This window comes from Alosa alosa, chromosome 9, assembly GCF_017589495.1.
Source record: "Alosa alosa isolate M-15738 ecotype Scorff River chromosome 9, AALO_Geno_1.1, whole genome shotgun sequence".
Taxonomy (NCBI): Eukaryota; Metazoa; Chordata; class Actinopteri; order Clupeiformes; family Clupeidae; genus Alosa; species Alosa alosa.
In genome coordinates, this window is record NC_063197.1 from 29,977,206 (window position 1) to 29,994,506 (window position 17,301).

Genomic DNA, 17,301 nt, shown 5'->3' on the forward strand with positions numbered 1-17,301 from the left:
CTTATGAAGTTTATCTCTGTCTAACTAAACACTGTTCTATAAGTGCAACATGAAGGTCAGGCTCCCTATCCATCTCTGTGCAGTGCTGAACCTGACTCTGATTGACCTACCGGGCATCACCAAGGTGCCCGTGGGAGACCAGCCTCCAGATATCGAGTACCAGATCCGTGACATGATCATGCAATTCATCTGCCGGGAGAACTGCCTCATCCTCGCTGTGACTCCTGCCAACATGGACCTGGCCAACTCAGATGCTCTCAAGCTGGCCAAGGATGTGGACATTCAGGGTGAGAAGGGGGAAGAGACTCTTCACCTGGTGGTGCTCAGTCAATGTAGATCAGTGTAGATCATAACCACAATCTTAAATATTAGAATCAGAATCATTTTATTGCCAAGTTTTTTTTTCTTTTCCACACGAAAAAGAAAAGGCAAGGCAATAAAAGATAGTGTCACTTTCTTCTGTTTTGTGTTACTTGAGAATAATACATAATATCATGTCATATCATGTAGCTGTAAGTTTATCATGATTATGTTACAGTGGTTCCATTAGTTCCATAGAATTATGAATACATAGGGACTTGCTGCAGTATGTACATGGCTATTGTCTTAGTTTTCTAATGAATATGAGTAAAATAGAGCTGATGGAGACTCACCGCAAGACACAACCTAAAAGGAACTTGCCAACTTTTTGGGAAAAATGAGCTTATTTTCCATCTATCCCAGAGTTGGATAAAAGGAAACATACCCTTCACTTCTCTGTGTGTGCTATAACCCAGGCTGACACCCCCACCGTTAGCTCCCAAAACCAGTGTAAAAAGTTGGCGTGCTCCTTTAATGTTCTTCTTTCTTGTGAGAGCTCCTCTAATGACTGATGATTATGCTGCAGCTGGAGGGAAGGAAGGCTTGATGAAGGACGCTCTTCATGTTGCCTCTGTGTTGTTTCAGGCCAGCGCACCATTGGAGTGATCACCAAGCTGGACCTGATGGATGAGGGCACGGATGCCCGGGCCATTCTGGAGAACAGGTTACTACCTCTACGGAGAGGTATAGTGGACTGGTGATGAGAGCTCTTGACAGTGTGTTTGTGTTTGTGTGTGTGTCTGTTTGTGTGTGTGTCCGTTTGTCTGTTTGTCTGTGTGTGTGTGTGTGTGTGTGTGTCTGTCTGTCTGTCTGTCTCTGTGTGTGTGTGTGTGTGTGTGTGTGTGTGTGTGTGTGTGTGTGTGTGTTTGTGTTTTTTTTTGTTTTTTGAGGATAGTTTGAGTTTTTGGGAGTACATTAGTTGTGAAGATTGATTGTTTTTACTCATTAGACTTTAATTGAATTTCAAAATATGTGACTTCATAGAGTTCGGTACTCTATATTAAATTATAATAAACTCTTTGGCTGTCATCTACATATCAGCCATGTAAATAAATTTGATACGTATTCAGATTAAAAATATCTTCACTACTAAAATGGAATGAAAATATTTTTAAGATGTTGGAAGCAAAAGAGATCTGTAATTATCACAGTTCTACTTCTGATTAGTTCCCATTTTTCCAAGTATCAGCTTGCATACCAGTGTGTAAATATTGGCCCTGGTCTCCCCTGTCTTGAGTCTGTTGATGTGTAAGTGGGATCATTGTCAAGTGAATAATGCTGTCGGGAGCCTAGTCCAGTCTAGTCCAGACTGTCCTCCCCTCACTGTGTGGTAACACAGGGCTTGAGTTACACAGACTTGCTGCTGCTGCTGTTGCCGCCGCTGTGGATTGGAAGCTGAACATGTGCCAGACAGGGGGCTAGTCTCAGGCCTGCAGCAGCGCCGAAGCTAAAGCAGTGGCAGGTGCTGGGGCCTTCACGCTTCCTCAGGCTCTGCTAATGCATTCGCCACGGAGGCCAGCTTTCAGCGCACGAGAGAGAGGCCGCGGTGACAGGCAGGCAGGCAAGCAGGCAGCAGAAACCCCACACTGACCCTCTCTTCGCGCGGATATGGGCGCCTCGCCTGCTGCTAATGGCCGGCGTTGTCTTATAAATGACTGTTATCATCAAGGTTTTGTTGCTCATCTTTCTCTTTCTCCATTCCACTCTTGCTCTCTCTCTCTGTAGTAGCCGTTTGTGGTATTCTTGAGTTACTATATGATGGTTCAATATAAAAGGAATTTGTTTGTCAAACACCCCTCCCTCTCTTTTTTTTTCTTTCTCACCCCTAAAGGAATATTTTGGCGATTTTCCACATAGATCTCTGTTTCTCGAGGTCACCGTGTACTCTCGGTATGAAAAAAAAACAAAAACGATCGGTTCGAGTTGCTGCAGCCGACAGCTACAGCGCTACACTCTGGGGGCATTTTCATGAGCCCCCATGTTCATGTGTTTTTTCGTACCAACAGTACTCGGTGACCTTCAAGAAACGGAGATCTAATTCCTGTCTCTGTCCCTTTATTCTGTCTTTCTCTATTCGTTTGCTGACCTCTCTTGCCTTTCTCTCCATTTCTAGGCTACATAGGGGTAGTGAACCGCAGTCAGAAGGACATTGATGGGAAGAAGGACATCGAGGTGGCACTGGCTGCTGAGAGAAGGTTCTTCCTGTCTCACCCAGCGTATAAACACCTAGCCCACGTCATGGGTACTCCCTACCTGCAGCAAGTACTCAACCAGGTGAGGCAGAATGGTCAAGCGGGTAGAGAATTCATTTAGAAGACTGATGTTTGACTTAAGAACATTCCCTTTTCTGTGATCTCCTAGCAACTGACAAATCATATCCGGGAGACACTTCCGGCATTCCGCAGTAAGCTGCAGGGCCAGCTGCTGACACTAGACAAGGAGGCAGAGGAATACCGGCAGTACCGACCGGATGACCCCTCGCGCAAAACCAAAGCAATGCTACAGTGAGAGTCTGAACTATGTGTGTGTGTGTATGTGGTTGTTTTGTGTGTTTGTGTGTGTGTGCGTGTGTGTGTGTGTGTCCATTATTGTATGCTTAGTGGCATGATTGTGCCGGTGGCAGTAACACAGTGAGTTAGTACCCCATGTGTGTGCTGTGCTGCAGACTCGTCCAGCACTTCGGGCAGGACTTTGAGAAGAAGATCGAAGGCTCCGGTGATCAGGTGGACACTGTGGAGCTCTCGGGAGGAGCCAAAATCAATCGCATCTTTCATGAGAGATTTCCCTTCGACCTGGTTGAGGTGAGCGCAGAGGTCAGAGGTCGATCTACATAGTTCTTCTGTCCTTCCGACTGCTTTTCCACAGAGGCTCTCCACAGGTTTCCTAATTATAACTATAAAGGGTGATAACTGTAACGATAACAAAAAAGACTCGTTCTAGCTAATATAAATGACATTATCTACACATAAACTATGACGATAATGACATGAAGAGCGATACTGTTGGGGATCACTTTCAGAGTGATTTTGATGACGACAAAAAGCTGTATATAATCAAGGGTAACGTCCAGGCCTCCGCAAAAAATAGGATTTTATTAGGTTGAGGCAGCAAGTGAGTAGTAGGATGGCAATTTTCTTAAAAGGCTAGTCTGAATAATGGGGAAAAAAAGTTTCTTTTACTGTCTATGGAGAAAAATGAGCGGCTCTGAGAGCAGTTGGACTCTGTTATCATTCCTGGTGTGAACGGCCCCTTAATTCTAATTCCTAATTCTAATTTCTAATTCTAATTCCAATTCCGCCCTGTCTGACCTCAGATGGAGCTGGATGAGAAGGAGCTGCGACGAGAAATCTCCTATGCCATTAAGAACACCCATGGCGTCAGGTCAGTTTCATTACATCACATCAAATTACTGCTGTGTCCAGGCTAGTGGTTGGCGAAGTTTATACCTCTCACGGGTGTCCCGGACTGACCGACGGCTCACCTCTGTTTCTTCCTTCCTTTTTTCTCAGTTCTCTCCTCTCTCTCTGTTCATCTTTTTCTCTCATGACATGATTTTATTTCCTACACTTGTCCCTTGCCTGCCGTAAACCTGTCCATTGGCCCGCCATTTTATTTCTCCCATCTCTCTTTATTTTTCTCCACGCTTGGTTTTTCCTTCCTTCATCGCTTAATACTCTGCCTTGGCTCTCTCTCTCTCTCTCCCTTGGTGTCTGTGTCCCCTGTCTGCCCCTACCCTGGTCTAGGACAGGCCTGTTCACTCCAGACTTGGCGTTCGAGGCCATAGTGAAGAAGCAGATTGTTAAACTCAGAGGCCCTTGCATCAAGTGTGTGGACATGGTGGTGGAGGAGCTCATTAGGACGGTGCACCAGTGCACCTTAAAGGTATCTGCAATAGGTTATACGTTATATGTTTACTTATTTATTAGCTCATTAGGACGGTGCACCAGTGCACCTTAAAAGTATCTGCAATAGGTTATACATTATAAGTATAAGTATAAGTATAAGTAGGTCAACAGGGTCCGCTTGGAATCATCAGAAGTAATAGTTCCTTTTCAATGTGTTGTTTGGAGACAATATGAAGTGTGTCTGGGTACAGAGAGTTATAAGTATAAGTATATATACTCTTTTGATCCCGTGAGGGAAATTTGGTCTCTGCATTTATCCCAATCCGTGAATTAGTGAAACACACTCAGCACACAGTGAACACAGTGAGGTGAAGCACACACTAATCCCGGCGCAGTGAGCTGCCTGCAACAACAGCGGCGCTCGGGGAGCAGTGAGGGGTGCCTTGCTCAAGGGCACTTCAGCTGTGCCTACTAGTCGGGGTTCGAACCGGCAACCCTCCGGTAACAAGTCCAAACCGCTAACCAGTAGGCCACGGCTGCCCCCAATTATATACGTTATTATACGTTATATGTTTACTTATTTATTTTATCCAAAGCGACTTATTGTACATATGTCATAGGTGTTAAATGAGCTAAGGTGTTAAACACCCACAGTGTTAAATGAGCAAATAGATTTTGCTTAGGTATTAAATAAGCTTTAGTTAGACTTTAGTAAGACTTTGCACTTTGACCATCATTCAGATCAATTCTCATGGAGATCAACAGATGTTTGGGCAGTGTGGTAGAGCTATTCCTAAAAACTGTTCTTCTCTGTTGGCTTAGTTGAGGTCAGCTGTTAAACCACAATGCCACTGTTAGACGGAGTCGACACTGTAAATGTCCCGGCCAAGTTAGATGCATTTCCTGTAAAAGCCTGTTATATGCAATAAGCACAGACAGCCAGACAAACCAACTTTTTAACAAATAGTGGCTGAACTATTCTGAAAACAGTCCTTTTTGGACGGCCTAGTTGAGGTCAGATGTTAAACCACACAGCTCCAGTACTGTCACACTGTGGATGCCTGTTCTGTTTTCTGTGTGTGTGTGTGTGTGTGTGTGTGTGTGTGTGTGTGTGTGTGTGTGTGTGTGTGTGTGACGGTTGTGGTGTTTCTCTGCAGTTGGCGAGCTTTCCTAAACTGCGGGAGGAGACAGAAAGGATCGTTTCCACCCGCATACGGGACCAGGAGAGTCGATCCAAGGATCAGGTCAAACACATTGTGATTTGTCATTGTGGTGACACACTCACACGCATACAGTATATCCATTATGTATCTAATAACTCTGAATAATGAAGAAGAGTATATATACTTATACTATTATACTATACTATACTATACTATATACTATATATATACTTAAGATGATGTAAGATATTAAAGATGAAACACAATAATAGTGTCTCTAGTTAGCAGTAGTACAAGTACTTTTTTTTTTATAGCAGGGACAGACTACTAGGATATCAAAAGCATTATTTACATGCTTTGAAGTGTTTGTGCTATCTTTGCACAGTAATGCTGGTGGCATGTTTGCAGAGTGTGAGTGTGTGTTTATTGTATACATAGTGACTGGGAAGAAAACCAGTGAAACTATTTGAAAGTTCAAACAACGCAAGAGGGAAAACATATGAAAGAAAAGAACAGTCAAAAGAACAGTCAGGCCATTAAACATCATTACAATAGCCATACTCAGAATTTCCCACATGACTAATCCTTTGATGTCAAGCTGATTCTAAATATTTGATTCTTTGTGAAATGTTAAGTATCATGAATGATAAATTGTGTGTGTTTTCAACAGGTTTTGCTGCACATTGACATCCAGCTCTCCTACATAAACACAAACCATGAAGACTTCATCGGGTTTACCAAGTGAGTCACATCCGGTTCTGTGTGTTTTTGAATTCTCTGCCTTGTTTTCCAATGGCGGTTTTCCATGTTTGGATATTTGCACACAGCCTTGTTTCATTTTCTATTAAGTCAGATGCCTCCAATGCTGTAAAAATGTCTCAGATTCTTCATATGTGCCTGCTCTCTCTCTCTCTTTCTCTCTCTCTCTCACTCCCTCTTCATATATCTCTTTGTCTGTCTGTCTCTCTCTCTACCTTTTTCTTTATATCTCTCTTCTCTCTCTCTCTCACACTCCCTCTTCTTATCTCTCTTTGTCTGTCTCTCTCTTCCTTTTTATTTATCTCTCTTCATCTCTCTCCCACTTTCTTTGTCCTCTCCTGTGTTAGTGTTCAACAGAGAACCAGTCAGCCAAGTGTGAAGCCTGCTGCAGGAAATCAGGTGGGTACTGGGTACTGGGTACAGTGTACAATGTACCGCCTGCGCTGGGCGCACCATTAGAAACTACAACGACAAAACCACAGGAGGAACCTCATAATCAATATTTCTACAGCTGAAATTGAAAACTCTGCTTCGTTGTGTCTTATGGCTGCATTCACTTGCACAGTGTATTGATGAGTTTGTAACAGCCTTTGCGTGTATGCATATGTGTATGTGTTTGTGAATGCGTATGCGTATGGGTATGCGTATTTGTGTGTATGTGTATGCGTATGCGTATGCGTATGCGTATGCTCGCGTATGTGTGTGTGTGTGTGTATATTATGTGTATGTGCTTGTGCATGTCAGTGTGCTATCTCTGTTTGCTGACATTAACAAGCCTTTCTGTTTGTCGTCCCATACCTCACCCCCCACCCCTCCCACACACGCACACACACACACACACACACACACACACAGACTGTAGTCACTCCCACTTCGTTCCTCTGTGGTTCCCATACCTCCCCTTCTTTGGCTATTGTGATGCTGACCCCTCTGCTTTGACCGCTGTCATATACATACATATAAAGCAGCTTCAGTTTCTGTGAAAAGGATACCTACTGCTGTAGACTGAACTGCAGCAGACGTCATTAAGTGTTACTTTAATTCTTATATGCCATTTAAGCCATTTCATTTATTTACTGCAGGTGTGATGTTCTGATTTCAGAAAATGATTTGTTTTACAGGACATGAGCATGAGCCTGCTGATATTGCAGATATTTAAAGGGACACCAGGCAAGCCTGATGCTTTTTCTCTACGAAACTCCCCCTCGCTCGCTCTGAAACTCTTTTCCTTTTCTTTGCATCTTCTTCGCCGGCTCTGCCATTATACACACGTTTGCAACAATCTCTAGCGTTTTGTTAGCCTGCCTCTGTGCTGTAAACTGATCCTGCTTCGGTTGGCGGGTAGGATACACCGAACTTGCAAGTGGGATATTCTTCCTACAGGCAGTAGGGGCGGGCGAGAGAGCCTTCATTCGCCCCGTAATGAGTCATTTAACCATATACCGACTTAGGAAGATGATTAATTAACACGAAAACGTTGCCTGGTGTCCCTTTAATGAAATAATATGTGGAGAGCCCCTAGTGTTGTGTGTCTGAGTCATCTAACCCTGAGCATCCTCTCTGTTGTTCTTACAGGGTGCAGCTTTCTTACGTCGTTTACGTCAAATTGTACGAGTACAGTTTCTGTAAGCCTTATTACTGTCTCCATCCTGACTACATATTTTTCCCTCTGTGTGAGTGTGTGTGTGTATTCGTGAGAGAGAGAGAGAGAGAGACTTGCTAACAAGACCAGTCACCTTTTTCGACCATGAGCATGACAAACGACGCACTCTCAAGGACACAAGTGGCACCTGACATTTTGCTCACCCAATATACTTATACTTAAAAATACCCAATATACTTAACTTCAAATTAATTCTGAGTAGGTCCATTACAAGAATTCAGACGTCTGTCAACAGCATCTGCGGCTGTAGTGTGGGTGTGCAGATAAAGTTTCACCAAACAATTACATCCTAAACCGTAGTTGTTTAGGCAGCATTACAGTTTGGCGAGCAGTATCGCAATCACAGCCAAACAAAATGTAGACTTCCTGTTACACAGACATAATATTGCAAAATTTGAGACAAACAAAACTTAATCTGAGCGTACATTACATTGTAATAGCCACATTGTTTCAATGCCAGATGAAATTAAGCCCTAAAGTAATATTTTCAGAGGTGTCACCTTAGAGCGGATAAGGCTGCGTGCCGGGATTTCACTGAATTAGAGTCTGACTGTGTGAGGTCTGACTCCTCGTCATGGCCGCGTGTGTCCTGGGGTCTTGTAAATCGTTGTGGTCTTTATTTCTTCTTGCGCCTTGGGGCCGAACTTCAGTCTCCAGCCCACTAAATCACACATCTCCTCACCTTAACCAGCCTCTGCCTGCGGTCTCGTTTTTGTGCTTAAAGGAACCGTATGTAAGAAATGTATTTCAATTAATCATAAAATGGCCCTGATATGTCACTAGACATTAAGAAATCATGTTAATTTCAAATACTTATATCACTGACAACAGTAGTCCGGCCAGGATATTGTCATTTAAAAAGTGAAGTTGCAGCCCTCAACTGATGTTGATGTTGTCATGTTGTGTTTTGGCCTGATGCGCCACCCTCCACCTATCTACTAATCACAAAGTCAGTAGTGTTTCGGCATCCGGGTTGCCAGCTCTGCCAGTCAGGGGGGAGGGGGAGGGGATAAACTGCTCTACAGTAATTTGAAAGTGATTGCAGTACCAGTTTTGGCCAGAATCTTACATACGGTTCCTTTAAATCTACCTGAGCTTTTGAAATCAGCTATTACCTGCATTTGGGGAAGTTGGCTTACTTCTATAGATTCTATGTGTAATTTGACGGATAAGGCTAAGACACTGTGTTTTTAGTGTATCTGAAGTTATCCTGTTGGTTTTATGTAGTAGGATAGTTCAGGACCAGACAAGTTTCCAGGCTGCATATGGAAAATTCTGCCAACTGTGTCTTCACACGCAGAACAACTTTGCATTATCCGGCCAGTGGTCAAGAAGAGGAAGTGTTTGGCTTCATAAGCCCATGAGTGTGTGTGTGTGTGGGGGGGGGTGTATGTGTGTGTTGGTATGTGTGTGTTACACAACCACATGCATTGTGGGGTGGTAGGAAAGAATGAATTGAAAATAGGATGTTAACATGTATAGTAAGAACATTTTTTCCTCAGCTTTCAGCCTTATCTTGGGAGAAGAGTTCTGTTCAGGTGCTACTGTACGTTACGGTCAAATTCACACCTTTTACGTCACCTCATTACTTTACTCCAGCGGGTTATGTGGTTTAGCACACATGTGTGTGCTGTGGTCCATTGAAACAGGATGCTTGTGTCATCTCTCCCCATGCCAGCCTCAGCTCTCCACTTCCTGTGGCTCATCCTCCGCCCGCCCGCGTCGGCCGATCGCCTCTGTTCTCTCATCGCCTCTCTCAGCCGTTATCTGTCTTTATTTTGGTCTGTGCGTCCGGCGCTTCCTTCCCCTCTTCTTTTCCCTTTTCCTCTCTAGCCCAGAGCACACTGACAGCTCTCTGCTCTGTTGCCTGTGTGTGTGTGTGTGTGTGTGTGTGTGTGATTACTGAGATTGCACAGAGTGTGGTCCATTCTCTCTCCTTATCTCCCCCTACCCTTCCGTCACCGCCATGCTGTTTGCTGTTTATGGGGAATCTGCAGATGTTTTTATCAGAGGACATGTCATTTGTTAACAATTTCTTTACGCACATTTTCTCTGAACCTGTGGCTGAATGGAAATGATTATGCTTGACCTATTTCTTCTAGCTAGTATTTATGTGTATGTATTTATTTATTTATTTATTTTCCCGCCTCTAAAATTACTTCCATTGCTTCTCATCATCGCCCTTTTCCTCTTGTGGACGAGCCAAGCTCATTCTCTACCTTTTCTGGAATTCAAGCCACCAGCTGACCTCTGACCTTTCCCCCTGCCCTCTGCTCCTCTGTGCAGGTTATCCGTAAAGGCTGGCTGACCATCAGCAACATCAGTATCATAAAGGGCGGTTCCAAGGCGTACTGGTTCGTACTGTCCACGGAAAGCCTCTCCTGGTTTAAGGATGACGAGGTGAGAGTTGAGGATGAACTGATGAGTTTAGCCAGTCTTTCATGAAAACACAATATGTTTAACTTCTTTATTTGAATTTGAAATGTGCCCCCCCCCCCCCCAAAGCTCACACCTACCCACAAACTTTAGTTACAAATTTTTAAACACATATTTATGGCTGTAAAGAAAAATGAATAACTTTTTATTTGTACGCTTTTTGGACAGAAAAACAAACAAAAAAAACATTTCCTGTTAACTTTCCAACCTCCTGTTTTAAACCACACGTTTTAATTGGCTGGTCGCTGTGTCCGTCCCATCACATGTCCCTGCCAGGCGGGCTGCCATCTGTCTGCCTGTCTGTGCCTGCTGTACAGGTGCAGGAAGTTCTGCACAGCAAGTGTAGACAGGCAGACACACGACAACGCTCTGTGCCCAGTGGCACCAGTCCCACACCGCGCCACGCCACGCCACACGCCTGCCTGCCTGCCCGCTCTCGGGGAGCGGCAGAGACGTTTGCCACTCCAAAGGGTTGAGGATGCGGTCCGCTACCGCGTGTCACTTAATCTGCTCTCTGGCAAAAACACAGACGAGTGACAGCACACCAGAAGGAATCAGAAATAGAATCGCAGAAGGGTTGTGTCCCTGCATCCCTGTATTTAGGAGTCAAAGATGAACGTAAATCAGACTGACATTCATTGACCATAAAGTAAAAAAAAAAAAAAAAAAAAACACAGATAAGTAGGGTGTACTCACATGCAAGAAACACACACTCTCTCTCTCTCTCTCAGCCACACACACACACACACACACACACACACACACCCACACACACACACACACACACACACACACACAGACACACAGAGTTTAAAACCAATACCAACACTCATGCTCTTAGCAATTCTTGCCCTATTTAGTTTCCTGTATGTCCCTCTTTTGCATTTTTGGGGTTATTTATTTTTCTTTTCAAGTTTATCAGAAATATGTTTAGTCTAGCCCGCTTTTAATGCACTCCTTTATGGCGAGAGTAAATAATGACACAGGCAGCAGGAAGAGAGTGCGGTTTTTCTGGCGGGGAGAGAGCTGTGCGCACACAGCCAGGTCCCGGAGGGCCCGTGCGGAGGCTGGGCTGGACTGCAGGCCGGCCGCTGGCCTCGTAAAAAAGGTGCAACAGTGAACCTCTCTGCCCCCTCTCCACCATTCTGTTCTCCCGCACCTGTGTGTAGCCCCCATCCCCAACCCCCCCATGCCTGCACTCCACCTCAGCACATGTGCACGTCGCCATTCATCTATCACTCTCTTCCTCCTTCTTCATCTATCGCTCTCTTCCTCCTTCTTTCCCTCTCTTCCTCCCTCTCTCTCTCCCTCTGCTTCTCTACATCCAGCTCTCTAACTCACTTTCAGGTTCCTCTCCTTTACTTTCCTGTCTCTCTCTCTCTCTCCCTCTCCCTCTCTCTGTCTCTCCCCTCTCTCTCCCTCTCCCTCTCTCTGTCTCTCCCCCTCTCTCTCTCTCTCTCTTGCCCCTGTCTTTCTCCTCAGCCCCCCTGTTCCACTCCTGATCCCCCTCTCTCTCTCTCTCTTGCTCCTTTGGGAGTTGAGGCATTTGGACCGGCTCACTCTGACACAGCTGGAACTCACCCAATCCAAACCAGCACACACAGACCTCATAAACACACACACACGCACTCGCTCACACACACACACACACACACACACACACTCACACTCAGAGGCACTCACGGACAGATATAGAGACACATGCATACGCAGACACACACATGCACACTACGACAAACATTCCAGAACACACTTGCAGACAACGGCGGTAAAATTACCACACATTCAGACGAACCTAATGACACACACCATCACATTCGAAAGCCCACGCACAGAAAAAGCTCTACACATGGGCAGAACATTATGAACATTCTCCAAACACTTTTTTTTTCTTCAATTCTCTTCATAATGTGCACCATACAAGTACTGTATGGCCCCTGAATACTGAGCCAGTTGCCTCATTTACACACAATTAGTTCCAGTTGAGAATGTTAATAAGTGTCCTCTCTGGCAGTCTTCAAAGCAACACATCATACCAATTCCTCTAACATTATCCAGCAAGCTCCTGCATATGGCTGAAATGTGTCGAGTTGCTAATGCTTCAAAACACATGCCTCATGTACCGCTATCAATCAGCACAATCCAAACCATCCTGCGGCAAAGAGTTAGCCGAATGGCGTGAGGGGACTGAGACATTCTGTTCAGATGCTCTCTGATCACAATGCCAGATTTGACCTTCACTCAGGCAGAGAGAGATTTTTTTTGCGATAGCCTCCTGGAAATGCACTTACTCTACTGGATGGAAATGCTTGGCATGAATTCATAATGCATACAGGAAAGATGTAAAAAAAAATAAAAAATCCCCAGAAATGTTTTCTTTCTGTTGACCCCCCAGCCCCACACCTTCAACAAAATCTATATGAATCTTTGTGTCTGTATGAGAATATATATATATATATATATATATGGGCTTCAATATGATGAAAAGAGAGAGTTGAATCTTGGCAGGAATATGAGTCTAAGTAAATCCCCGGGAAAGCGAAATAGTCCACACGGATCTAAGGTAAAGTCAGCCACTTAGTTTGTAAAGTGTGTCTTTAAAGCGCACGCTGGGTTCTTTATCTCTGTCCTTGCTGCAAATCTCTTTACTCTCACTCTCTTTCTCTTCCTCTCACTTTCAGTGACTATTTCATGCACTCCCACCTCCCTCCCTTTCTCTCTCTCTCTCTCTCTCTCACTTTCTGCGGTTGGCAGTCTCACTGGGACTGTACACATTCCTGGCTGGAAAATCGTAAGGCTTTGTCCAAACACCAGCTTCCAAGATCCTGCAGGGAGAAATCCCACATGGCTGATTCCTCACTCATGCCCGACCCCCCCGACCCCTCCACCCCCACCCCTCCCTCCCTCCCTCTCTCCTTCCCCCTCCTTAGTTCAGATCACCTAGCCAGACCAGTCTCTGCCCTCTCCCACCTTACTCTCCCTCCCTCTATCCCTCCATCCCTCCCTCCATCTTTCTTTCTCTCTTGTTCTTCGCTCAGCATTTCTTTTCTCGTATTATTTTCCACATAATGTTTTCCGGCATCTTAAGCAGTTTGTTGTCATATTTCTCTCTATCTCTCTCTCTCGCCAACATGTACCATTCTGCAGGGAAATCTTTGCATTTTAAATCAAATCTTAGTCTGTGGTGTGGGCTGCTGGGCTTAATCTGCGTACAACACTTAACAAACACTCAACAGACGTGCATTCCTCAAGCTCCCCTTCTCTCTGTTGCGCCAGTGTGCTGTGCAGTGCAGTGTGGAAAAACAGACTCCGAGCGCGTATTCTCTTTCCCTATCTTTTCGCATAATTGCCCCCCTAACCGCCTTGCTCCCACGCCACAGTGGTGTGTGTGTGTGAGGACACATGTATGGTGTGTGGTGTGTGTGTTTATGTGTGTGCTGTGTGTGTGTGCTACTTGTACTTAAACATGGAAGAGTCATATCTACAGTTTGGCCTATGTGTTATCTACAGATTTTATGCTTTTATACTTTTTTAATTTTATCTACATCTTTTACATTTAATTTTGTCCTGTGTAGTTACTTTAAAGTCATTTACTAAGAGTGGCTGCCACAAGCCTACACTAGCCGAGTTGCAGCTAGCGAGGTCTCTGTGTGTGGCATTGCCACACACACACACACACAGCACTGGATGACGTTCCACAGCTTCTCATACACAAACACATGCAAAAGAATACTCAAAAAAAAATACACTTATCACACAGCCATCGGACACCGTGTATATGGTCCGTGTAGATGGTCAGAGTTGTGGCATGCAGGCACAAACAGACACACATCTAAATTTTAGGAATGACTATGGTTGGGCTGCGCCGTCAGAAAATAACAGTCAAGCATGCAGTCACTTTTACACAAATAAAAAAAAAATGGTGGTACCGCACTTGCCTCACTTGCCTTGTAATCATGCACAGATAAACTCTTGAAAAAAGACGACCAGTTTTGAAATGAACCATTGACACCGAAACAAAACAGACATTTAAAACTGCTGAGGCCTGACAGATGTTTAGATGGCCTTTGTACACAGTGTCGGCCGCATCAATGGCCTTTTTCCACTGTGTTTGAATTGCACGACACTAGGCCCTGTCTGCTATTACGGTGCCATTCACAGTCATAAAATCACACAGACCAGAACAAAATGAGATTAATTTGTCAGAGATAAAGTTTGTTACAAGGCAAGATTTAGACATTCAAAGAAGGAGAGAATGAACAAGAAAAACAAACCAAGGGCAGCAAAACCTCCCTCTGAGCAACAGTAGGCTTCTGTGAGCGTGTGTGCTTTAGTATGTGGATGTGCGTGAGTGAAGTCCTTCCATGCACAGTCTAACCAATGTGCAGACTACTGTACACCAGTATCATCCTGAACAGGTAGTCTGAACACTGGGATGACGGAGCAGGAACTGGTCCCTCTCTCTCTCTCTCTCTCTCTCTCTCTCTTTCTCTTTCTCTCTCTCTGTCTCACACACACACACACACACACACTCTTTCTTTCGCCCTTTCTGGTCCACAGTATTTCTCTCCCTCTCTTTTTTCCTCGCGGCCGGCCCAAGATGTTGCAGAGGGAGTTTTTGGAAGATAGCGAAGATGGACGCCGTTTTTCCTTCCCTTCCTCCTTTTTTGTTTTTGTTTTTTTTGTTCGTCTACGAGAGAGGAGATGGAGGGATACGAATCCGGGAACAGCGGAGGTCCGTTATCCACCCGCTCCATTTCTGCCTCTCGGCTCCGTCCTCTTCCCAAATTCGTTCTCCCGTCCGCACTATGGCAGCCCGCAGTATCCAGTCTTGACGTGGCACATTCGCTCCGACAACTGGGGAATCTGGCAGTGCATTTAGGGAAGGCATATCAAAAAAAGTGTGGAGAGGGAGAGAGTGAGTGAGTGTGAAGGAGAGAGAGAGAGGGGGAAAGAGGGAGAGAGAGAGGGAGGGACTGAGAGTCCATATATGGGTTGATGGGACCCCAGAGAATTCAACTTTGGAGTGGTCTGCAGTTTCTCTCTCCTTTTCTCTCTCTCTCAGTCCCCCCTTTTTACTCCTCACTCTCTCTCTCTCTCTGTCTCTATGTCTGTCCCCACTGATCACCCATATCTTACCTCCGTCAGGAGTTCCACTGCCCTGTCTGCTCTTCATTCCCCAAGTCCTTAATTCTCCCATCAGCGACTGTCCTATGATCCATCCTCCTACTCTCGCTCTCTTTTCTGTCCTGCACTCTCCACCCTCTCTCTCTCTCTCTCTCTCTCTCTCTCTCTCTATCTCTCTCTTTTTCTCTTTTTCTCTCTCTTCCTTTGCTCACTCTGTCTTTCTAAAGCACTACCAGATGTTGCAGTCTTAACGCCAGGCAGTCATTTCTGACTCGTTTTTTTTGCCTTGAAAACTCAGGCAGGAAGTGGGCCCCTCTGGAATGAGAAAAAAAAAAAAGTTTCAGAGGAACAGTGAAGGGGAGGAGGGCAGAGTGAGATAGAGAGACAGACAGAGAGAGAGAGAGAGACTGCGTTTGGATGCTCAGACTTTGGAAGACGTTGGCCCTGATTGATCTGTTACTCTACTTAAACGAAGCCATGGATGTGTGCTCCACTGTGGAGGGGAATCACAGACAGTTCACCCTTCCATGAGTCAACAGCGCCGCCAGCACCTCCCCCCACAGCATTTATATTAATTCACACATGATGTCGTTCATTTGGGCCCTAACGGATTCCCCCTGTCTCCACTCCATGCTCGCCATCCTCGCTGCTTCATTCCGTTACTCGCTGGTGTAATAGAACCCGTTTCCTGTGACCCAAACCCCCTTTTGGATGAAGGGGTGGGGGTCTGGGAGTGGGGGTTGGGGAGTAGGTGGGTGGGGGTGTAGGGGTGGATTCGTTCGCTTTTTTTCTGGAGAAATGTTGTGTTTTAGAGCCTCAGTCTGAGTAATGACTTCCACATGTGGGCCTTTCCCCCCTCTCTTTTTCTTTCTCCCTCTCTCTCTCTCTCTCTCTCTCTCTTTCCTCCCTCCTTCTCCCCCCTCAAGTTCTCCCCACCCCAAATATTCCTCTTTCCTGATCCCCCAAATCTCTCTTCTCTCTCTCCCCTCTCTCTCTCTCTCTCTCTCTCTCTCTCTCTCTCTCTCTCTCTCTGTCCCGCTCTCCCGCTCTCTCACATATCCTGTTAATTCTACCCCAACCGCTGCAGCCATCCTTGACATGTGTAGTGCACTGTGGTGGACCAGGTTTTGGTTGAACCAAACATACATTATGGTCTGTGAGGTTTTTCTCATGATTCAATAAAGACCTCTCTCTTTGACACTCTTTGTTTTTCAGTTGTTACCGTATTCAAATAAAACAATGGAGACATTTTTTTTTTTTTTAAGTTGTTATTGTATTGCCAGTGTGAGGTCAGAGCAGCTTTGTGCAAGCTTTGTCACATCTGATTTGGTCCCAGTGTGGGAGGCAATAATTCCGCCATCATCATTACATGCTGAAAATGCTCCAAACTTTGTTTTTCTTGCATGTTTACCTTGTAGCAGACGGAAAGATATGCAGCTGTGGCCCAGCGGCAGTGATTTGTTTGAAACTGCGGAGTCAGAGCAATGCCCTCCGATCAGTCTTTTCAAATGAAGGGACTCCCGCCACACTCGCCAAGCACCCTCAGCCACGTTGGACAAGGAATGTTGAAACTATGCACCGTTGTTTATGACCAAAATCAAAAAAATAAATAGCGGTTCATCCATTGCAAGATAAACAGGAATCTTCAATCCAAAACCAGTGCAAACTGGGTTTCAATCCCAGGGATTTTTATACTTCACTTAAATCAGTGAGCGATCATGGTTTATGCTGGTACTGGTTTTTTGCATGCAGTATAATGCAGCTGTGCAATATATATTTTTTATAGAATGGCATTGAACTGTGTAGTGCAGGGCTGCAATCTGTTTTCTCTCTGCTGTGAATGACCTTTGACCTCTGGACTTGTTGTGACCTCCCCCCCCCCCTCTCACCCTAGGAGACAGAGAAGAAGTACATGCTGCCTCTAGATAGCCTAAAGGTGCGAGACGTC

The 17,301-nt window shown here is 45.1% G+C and overlaps 1 protein-coding gene across 6 annotated transcripts in view; it reads left to right on the top strand.

The window, feature by feature from the left end:
• Positions 1–17,301, top strand: part of dnm3a (dynamin 3a) — a 45,690-nt gene that overhangs the window by 8,723 nt on the left and 19,666 nt on the right. For 3 of the 6 annotated variants that reach the window (XM_048251514.1, XM_048251511.1, XM_048251513.1), the window contains exons 5-17: positions 84–287; positions 946–1,044; positions 2,474–2,634; positions 2,722–2,864; positions 3,000–3,161; positions 3,674–3,741; positions 4,109–4,242; positions 5,363–5,449; positions 6,039–6,109; positions 6,475–6,526; positions 7,703–7,735; positions 10,077–10,190; positions 17,248–17,301. The exon at positions 17,248–17,301 is cut by the window's right edge and continues 56 nt beyond it. In XM_048251514.1, coding sequence (XP_048107471.1) covers positions 84–287; positions 946–1,044; positions 2,474–2,634; positions 2,722–2,864; positions 3,000–3,161; positions 3,674–3,741; positions 4,109–4,242; positions 5,363–5,449; positions 6,039–6,109; positions 6,475–6,526; positions 7,703–7,735; positions 10,077–10,190; positions 17,248–17,301 — 1,382 coding nt within the window. Of the gene's footprint in view, positions 1–83; positions 288–945; positions 1,045–2,473; positions 2,635–2,721; positions 2,865–2,999; positions 3,162–3,673; positions 3,742–4,103; positions 4,243–5,362; positions 5,450–6,038; positions 6,110–6,474; positions 6,527–7,702; positions 7,736–10,076; positions 10,191–17,247 lie in introns of all 6 variants that reach the window. The other 3 variants (XM_048251515.1, XM_048251516.1, XM_048251517.1) reach the window with 3 other exon arrangements.